This window comes from Astyanax mexicanus, chromosome 23, assembly GCF_023375975.1.
Source record: "Astyanax mexicanus isolate ESR-SI-001 chromosome 23, AstMex3_surface, whole genome shotgun sequence".
In the NCBI taxonomy this organism is placed as follows: Eukaryota; Metazoa; Chordata; class Actinopteri; order Characiformes; family Acestrorhamphidae; genus Astyanax; species Astyanax mexicanus.
In genome coordinates this window covers 22,228,601-22,237,603 of record NC_064430.1, presented here as the reverse complement: position 1 = coordinate 22,237,603, position 9,003 = coordinate 22,228,601, and the positions used below count along the sequence as shown (strand labels likewise).

Here is a 9,003-nt window from a genome sequence, read left to right as displayed (position 1 = left end):
GGTGACTAGTCTTCTCCTCAATGAGTAAAAGTAGCTGTAGGTTTACAGCACACCTGTTTAATCAGTAAAACACCTGCATAACTGGAACTATAAAGTGATTGAGTATTATGATGCACTGAAGAAAATGAACAGCTTGAAAACCTTTGCTTTGTGGATTTTCTTCCCAAGAAAAATCTGTAAATTTCTGATCAAGCAGTAAAAACAGCGTCTCGGTTCTTCTGGACTCTGAACCAGAATCAGGTGTACCTGCAGCATGTAGTTACTTCAGGCCCGGGCTGATAAACACTGTCCTGCAGTTCAGTCTCGTCTCTTTTACCGAAGTGCAGGACAGTGTAAGCGGCGGGAGGAGAGGGAGACCCTGTTGCTGTGAGACCGGTCTATCTGCTGCGAGTCTGTCTCACCAGCGTGACATCAATTTACCTAATGGAGCGAATCCAGCGACAGAGACTCTCAGTGAACCGTTCCCCAATAGGAGTAGGAATAACACATCATTAGAGTGGTTACAAATATCAGTGCTTTTATAATAAATTATACAACATATGAGGAATATTTCAAAGCCCAATATACAGGTGCAGCTAAAAACATAATCAGAATAACATTGAAAAAAAAGTTACTTTATTTCAGTAATTCAGTTCAAAAATTATTTTATTGTTGATGATTATGGATTACAGCCAATAAAAACCCAAAAATCAGTGTATCAGAAAATTTGAATATTATATAAGACCAATTGGTACTTTTGGCAGTGTGGGCAGTGTGCCAAGTCCTGCTGGAAACTAAAATCTGCGTCTCCAAAAAGTTATCGGCAGAGGGAAGCATGAAGTGCTGTAAGATTTGACTGTGTGTCTCCTTGTGTCTGTCATCTGCTGGTGTTGATCCACTGTGTTTTATTATCAAGTCTAAAGTCAGTGCAGTTTTGTTTTCCTGCTAAATCTTACAGCACTTCATATCTTACAGCTTCCCTCTGCTGATAACAACTTTTGTGGAAATGCGGATTTCATTTTCCAGCAGGACTTTGCACATTGCCCACACTGACAATTAAAAGTACCAATTGTTCTTATATAATATTGTAATTTTCTGAGATGCTGGGTTTTCATTGGCTGTAAGCTGCATAATCATCAACAATAAAGAAATAAACACAAAAAAATAGATCACTCTGTGTTTAATACATCTATATAATGTATGAGTTTCACATTTTCTAACTGAATTATTGAAATAAAGTAACTTTTCAATGATAATCAAATTTTTTGAGATGCATTTGTAAATTTCTGTCCCAGGAACCACTTAAACACTCCAATACGCCTGAGAAACACAGACTGGTACACCGGCAGTGCTGAAAGTACAGGACGCAGATCTCATTTCTTTCCACATCTCGACTTTATTCTTTACATTTTCTTAAAAGCATCATCATGGGTAATCTGGGATGTGCAGATGAGTCGCATATCAAAGCAGCGTCTCTCAGAAAAGCTTCCCTCCACTGCTCTCAGAACAGTGAGAGGAATGATAAAAACACATTAACCATCCATATACAACAGTACAGGAACTGCATCAACACATATACCATATGGACAAAAGTAGTGGGACACCTGTGTACTTTTGATTTATATGGTTTCTATTGAATTAAGGGTTTAACCCTTTTAGACCTGATTTATCTCCAGTGATGGAGAAATAAAAAACGTAAGAGTGCTGTTTTCTGTCTGTAATACACAGAAAAGCAGACTCTTATAGTGTGCTATAAAATGTAGTTTCTCTGATTTTGCTATTTATAGGTTTATGTTTGAGTGAAATGAACATTGTTGTTTTATTCTATAAAACTACAGACAACATTTCTCCCAAATTCCAAATAAAAATATTATTATTTAGAGCATTTATTTCCAGAAAATGAGAAATGTCTGAAATAACAAAAAAGATGCAGAGCTTTCAGACCTCAAATAATACAAAGCAAACAAGTTTATATTCATAAAGTTTTAAGAGTTCCGAAATCAATATTTGGTGGAAAAACCCTGGTTTTTAATCTCAGTTTTTTTCATGCATCTTGACATCATGTTCTCCTTCTCCACCAGTCTTACACACTGCTTTTGGATAACTTTATGCTGCTTTACTGCTGGTGCAAAAATTCTAGCAGTTCAGTTTGGTTTGATGGCTTGTAATCATCCATCTTCCTCTTGATTATATTCCAGAGCTTTTCAATTTGGTAAAATCAAAGAAACTCATGGAAATAAAGAACAAATCAATTTGCAGAATAAAGGACATTCTGTATTTTACAGGATGGATGGCAATCCTAGTACAAAGTGTCCAATTTTATTACAATCTAGATAGTGAACTCAGTGAGTGTCTGTCTGTCTGTCTGTTCCAGAGGGTCCTTTTCAATTGGCAATACTTTTCTACAGGCACTAGATAAGTTTCTTATCTGTGTGCATTTTCACATCTATCTTGTCAGAAATAAGTGCAACGTAAATGAATTAGCTGAAGCCATGTACTAGAACAGGTGTCCCAAAACACTTGGACATACAGTGCATGAAACACGTAAAACTCTCTTACGACAATGACGCAACTTGTTCCCACTAGTTGTGTGTGATTTGTGATATTTACAGAGCAGAGCACTGGAGGACGCTTTATTCTTATCACTCTGTTTAGTTCCTTGAATGATGTGCGTTATAAAAGCAGGTGCCAAATTGAGGGCCGATGTTTCAACAGAGCGGCGAATATTACTGTTTACTGTACACACATCCCCTCAGCCAATCAGCCGGCTGTATATCACACAGCACTGTGTCAGTAAACCTGGACCTGTATCAGTCCACTTATCAGTCCGCTGTGCTCAGAACAGGCTGTAAAACAGAGCAGAGTCGATGAGAGTCGATGGAGGGCTGCTGTTTCTTTCTTGCTGTGGGTAAAGATGAAGACTGGAAAGGGGAGGTAACTGTATATCTATGTAAAACAGTCAATCATTCTGCAGGGTTTATCTTGCTTGATTAATTTGGCTTCTTTCAAAAAGTCCTATAGGAAAGCCTGCAGATTTCTGGTGCAAAACATCAACTTTCTACAGACTCTTTTTTTCCCGATTGTCTTCAACACACTCTAGAAAACATTCATCAGAAAATCTACTTGAAGGCCCTCGAAATAATGTTAAGAGGCTCCTGCAGATTCTGAACCAAACTAAGTGCCTGAAGAGCAGGAAGAGCTGCAGAGCTCCACAGTCAGAACAGACAGAGGTGAAGAGCCCCTCCGGTAGCGTCCCTCGCTCACGGCGAGACCCTATTTCTTGTCGTCCTTTTTGCTCAAGGCATCACCGTTCTTGATCTGGCTCAGTTCGGTCCCTCCCTTTACAGGGTCGCTTGTTTTGAGTCACGTTAAAACAGATAAGGCTATTGTTTAGAAAAGGCAGCTGATCCATCAGCACTGTAAACTTTTAGCATCTTGTCCAACAGCTTCAAACTCACGCAACTCTCCTGCTGTCTCCTCGGCAGAGTATCTTCTTGAAGGCCCTGCGAAAGTCATTGTTGAAGATGGTGTAGATGATGGGGTTGAGCGAGCTGTTGCAGTAGCCGAACCAGAAGAAGAACTTAAAGAGTGTCTCGTTCACGCAGCAGGACTCGCACAATGCCCTAAGAGTGTACGTGAAGAAGAACGGAAACCAGCAGATCATGAAGACGCCGATGACCACGGCCAGGACGAAGGTGAAGCGCTTCTCGCGGTTCTGGCGGCCCTTCCAGCGGCTGGACTTGGTGCCTCGATTTGCGTTTTCCCGCTTGTTTATATCATCGCCAGGCTTTATCTGGCTCAGCTTGGTTTTTCCTTTAGCTCGTTTCTTCTTGCTGGCACAGGGATTGGTCACCTTGTGATCAGATGATGAAGACTCCTCCATGTCAACAGCATTGACATCACCTTTGTCATCCTTGTCGTTGCCGTTTGCAGCATCACCGTTGAGCCTTTCGTGGCAGTGGCCATTTTCTTTCTTCTCGTCATCCCTCTTCCTGCGGTCGCCTGGCGGAGTCCTGGTCCTGCTCTTGGCGATCTGGTAGATGCGGATGTAGACGAGCACCATGATGATACAGGGAAGGAAGAAGGAGCCAATGCAGGAGGAGATGATGTACCACTTGTCTTTGTTGATCTGGCAGGAAGGGGGATCATTTATTGGCTCGTCCTCCTTCATGATGGTAAGAGGTGGGAAGGAGATGACGGCAGCAATGACCCACACCACCAGGATTACACACTTGATGCGGCGTGGCGTTCGCTTCAGGTTGTACTCTACAGCTCGAGTGATGGACCAGTAGCGGTCCAGACTGATGGCGCACAGGTGGGCGATTGAGGCCGTGCAGAATAGTACATCCAGGGCCAAGTAGATCTTACACCACACCGGACCGAAATACCAGTAGCCCATCAACTCGTTGGCCAGGGAGAACGGCATGACCAGTGTCGCCACCAAGATGTCGGCCGACGCCAGAGACACCAGAAACAGGTTCTGCGGAGCCTTCAGCGCCCGGCTGGTGAACACGGCGATCACCGCCAGCAGGTTACCAGAAACAGTCAGGAGGAAGAGCAGGACTACAAGCACCACCAGTGACGCCTGCATCAAGGGTGACGCCCCTCCGCCCTCCATTGCAATGGTCATATTTTCACACCCCATAGCTGAGAGCTTTTACATCAGTCTTGGTTTGGATCACAGGTGGTGTCGAGTCCACAAAATAAAGCACAATATAAAAACAGGTGGGTGTTCAGTTCATGCTGGAGAGTGTTCCCTCCACGCCGTTACAGGACTCTGAGCACTGGAGAGACCGCATAATACTTTGGGATATTGCTTGACCCTGAAAATAAATAATAATAAGAACAATAAATAAATAAACAACCCACTGGAATTACTGGAATTAATTTAAGGCATTTCAGAATTTAGAAGAGGTTGTTAAAAACAAACTTAAACTACAGGAACCGTGCTGGTTGCTGGTGCTCTGAGTGAACAGTAGTGCTCTAAAAAGGATTAAAGTAAATAAGATTAAAGCTTACCAGCTCAAATCAATCCAGCAGAACTTGATTGATGATCCAGAGTAGAAAATAAGAAAAAAAAAAACAAACAAACAGTAAAATCACTCAGAGCTGTAAACGAGAACCCGGCTGCAGCTCTCACTTTACGCTCAGTCGCCTTCAGAGCCGCTCGCGCCGCGTCTGGGTCTGTTTAATCACATTAGCCTGCTGTGTGTGCAACAGTGCGCCTGTGTGTGAGAGTGAGAGAAACAGAGAGAGAGAGAGAGAGAAAGTCGGTGTGTGCGTAATGCACTTCCTCTTCTCTCTGTGTGTCGACCACTCCCTCCGCCACACCAGCCTGGAGCAGGAGCGCGTGGGAACCAAGAAAAATACATGAGGGTTTCAGAGCACTACACTCCTTCATCATCATCATCATCATCATCAGCTCCTCCTCCTCCTACTCTCTTCTCCTCATCCTGCTGTTGCTACACCCTCGCTTTATCTCTCCTCATCCTATTGTTTCTTTTCCTCGTCAACTTTCTGCTGCTCCTCCTCATAAACTGTTTTTCTCTTTACCTTCTAATATTTTGCTCCTCTTTGGCTTTCCCTTCCTCTTTGGTTCCTCCCTAACAAATCTCCTCCTGCTATTGATCCTCCACCTGTTGCTGCTCCTTATCAACACAACCTACTCCTCAACTCTCCACTTCATTAATTCTCCTCCTCTTTGCTTCCCATTGTTGCTCTTCAACTCTTCTCCTCCTCCTCATTCTACTATTGTTGCTCCTCCTCATAAACTGTCTTTCTCTTTACCTCCTAATATTTTGCTCCTCTTTGGCTTTCCTTTCCTCTTTCATGAAAACTTTCACTGCTCCTCATCATCAGTTTCTCCTTAACAAATCTCCTCCACCTGTTGCTCCTTATCATCAACCCCACCTTCTCAACTTTCCACTTCATTAATTCTCCTCCCCTTTGCATCCCAATTTTGCTTCTCAACTCTCCTCCTCCTACAAATAATCTCTTCTCCTCATTTTACGTGCATCTCTGCTACTGATTACTGCTCTTCATCATCTACTTCCCTTCTCCTATTGCTCCTCTTCGCTTTTTACTGTTGCTCTTCTTCAACTCTCCTCATCATACACTCCATCAACATCAATTCCCCTCATTTCTCACTTTCCTTGTTATTGTTCTGTTGCTCCTCCTCATCAACCCCACCTACTCCTCAACTCTCCACCTAATTAATTCTCCTCCTCTTTGCTTCCCAATGTTGCTCCTCAACTCTTCTCTGCTATTGATCCTCCTCCTATTGCTGCTCCGTTAACTCTTCTTCTCCTGTTGGTTGTTTTCTATTGTTGAACCTCTTCATTAAATCTCCTCCTTCTACTACTACTCCTTTATTTCTCCTCCTTTTCACTTCATACTGTTGCTCTTTTACTCTCCTCTTTCACCTCCTCCTCATCTCTCACTATTGTCCTATGGCCTATACCTGCTCCTCTTTAACAACTCCTACTCTTTAATTCTCCTCCTCTCTACCTCCTACTGCTTCCTCTTTATTAATTTCTCTCCTCTTCATAACCATTGTTTTTCTTTAAGTCTTCAAACTTTTCTCCTTTGTTTCTGATGCTACTCCCCCAAAACTTCTCCTTAGTCTCTCCTCTCTCCCTCTATACTTCTTGCATATCTAACCTGGAGGAGCCTGTTATAGCATGTAGGAAACTGCAGGAGTTTAATTCAGCATGTAGAAACATGTGGGAACTTGTAGGGACCTGTGGGAGCCTGCTCAAGCCTGTGGCAGCCTGCAGAAACCTGTAGTTTCTTTGGAAACTTGTAGGAGCCTTTCAGAACCTGTAGAAATCTGTCGGATCCTTTAGGAACCTGTGGAAGCCTGTAGTAACCTGGTAGAGCCTGTAGGAACCTGTTAAAGCCTGTAGGAAACTGGTAGAGCCTGTCAGAACCTGTAGGATCCTTTAGGAACGCTTGTAAGCTTGTAGGAATCTGTGGGAGTCTGATAGAGACTGTAAGAACATGTGGGAGCCTGGTAAAGATTATGTGGACCTGGTGGAGCCTGTAGGAAAATGTGAAAGCCTGATAAAACCTTTAGGAACCTGTGGGAACCTTTTAGAGCTTGTGAAAAACCTGCTGGAACCTGGTAACGACTGTAGGAACCTTTAGATTTCTGTGAAAACTTGTAGGAGACTGTAAGAGCCTGTAGGATCCTGTAAGAACCTGTAGAAACCTGTGGCAGCCTGCATGAACCTGTAGGATCCTGTAGTAACCTGTAAGAATATGTGGCAGCCTGCATGATCCTGTAGTAACCTGTAGAAACCTGTGGCAGCCTGCATGAACCTGTAGGATTCTGTAGTAACCTGTAGGATCCTGTAGAAATCTGTGGCAGCCTGCATGATCCTGGGGGAGGCTGCTGTAGGAAACAAATTGAATTAATGAAATATAAAAGCCTCTACAGCAAACTCTGCCCTGAACATCAAACACTCGCTCTGTTTACACTGGAAACAATATTAAACCGAACCCGTGTTTCAGAACGAGCTGCTCATATTACCGACAGCAGACCTGCAGCACAAGCACACAGCGCCGCCTGCCGGCCACTGCCTGCATTACAGCAGCACTGAGTTACAGCATTCCTGACCCACAGAGATCTGCTATATGACAATACATAACAGAAATGACATCATATAGATATAAACAAATACAAATCGTATCCAAAATATACTTCCATATTCAAGCATATGTAACATATATACTAACTAAATCAAATTGATATTTTCAAGTATGGGACCTATACGTAGCCATATATAACCAAACATTACACATATATACAAACAGGTGTGACACACATATTTAACAATATAATAATACAAATAATTTAAGTAACAAAAAATTGTTGGGTCATTTTGGAGAATTTCTTTTAGTCCATCCATCGTGTCATTTAACACAATGTAAAGAAAAACTGCCAATAAATGCCCCCATTTTCAGACATACATATTTATTATAAATACACATTATTTGTAATATTTAATTTTGTTTACTACATGTGCAGATTTACCTACACATTTAAACTTGTTTAGCATATTTATAAGACTTTATAATACACACAAACATCTTTTGCAGCTTAATTATTTTTTATTTTAACTTTTTTTCTGTTCTTAATGCATTCATCCTTTTATGGAAAACTGTACAACAGGGAGGGCAATTTTACTGATATTGGTATTTTAGTTCCTACAATTCTTTTAATTACCTTCATATTTAACTACGACAGGGTGGACAGCCCTCTCTCCGCTAATACAAAGCCAATATGATCAATATTTAGTTCAATTAATATTATTAATTGCTGAACATGCAGCAGTGTCTTCAGCTTCTTGAAAATATAATATTATGAATGTTGTGATTTCATTTATGTTAAAGGTTACCTGTATAAAGGGGCGGAGTTACTCTAAGACGGAAGGGTGGACAGTTTCTGAACATGTGGAAATAGCTTAATATATATATATATTTTCATGTAAACAGCTAAATAATAATAATAAAAAAATGTAAATGCACAAATTATTATTTTTTACTTATTTCTAATTTTATCTTATTTTGTCCCCAATTTAGAAGGTCAATTACCCCACCCACTCACTGGAGCTTCCTCCATCACTAGGAGGGTGAAGACCAGCACACGCCTCCTCCAATCCTGTGAAGTCAGACTCCGCATCTTTTCACCTGCTGCTGCAGCATCACAGAGTATCCAGCCCAGACTCTGGAGGAAAGCGCAGCGACCATACAGCTCTTACACAACAGCTAACAGACGCCTGTGCTGAACATCAACAATAACCCTCCAGCTATAGGGGGATATGAGTGGTAGATCAGTGGGGGTTTGGCACCAATTACCTGCTGGATCACTAGCTGTGGTGAACAGTGACCACAAGACCAGCCTGATGTTCTGATCCAGCCACAACCTCACTACACTTCAGTTCACAGTTTAATTCTTACAAAAGTGTCTAAAAGTGAGAGAAAATGAACAGAATAGAAAACTGAATAAAAGAGAATAAGAGA

The 9,003-nt window shown here is 41.8% G+C and overlaps 1 protein-coding gene across 1 annotated transcript; it reads right to left on the bottom strand.

Annotated features, from left to right (window-relative positions):
* Positions 1–515: 515 nt before the first annotated feature.
* adra2a (adrenoceptor alpha 2A) lies at positions 516–7,476 on the bottom strand. The gene is made up of 2 exons (XM_015607965.3): positions 4,999–7,476; positions 516–4,802 (listed from the first exon to the last, which is right to left on the bottom strand). The coding sequence occupies exon 2, from the start codon at positions 4,622–4,624 to the stop codon at positions 3,434–3,436; it is 1,191 nt and encodes a 396-aa protein (XP_015463451.3). The 5' UTR covers positions 4,625–4,802; positions 4,999–7,476; the 3' UTR covers positions 516–3,433.
* Between the last annotated feature and the right edge of the window lie 1,527 nt (positions 7,477–9,003).

What these genes read in the sequence shown, in the direction of transcription:
- adra2a (XM_015607965.3), bottom strand. Translation starts at nt 4,624, where the DNA reads ATGGGGTGTGAAAATATGACCATTGCAATGGAGGGCGGAGGGGCGTCA.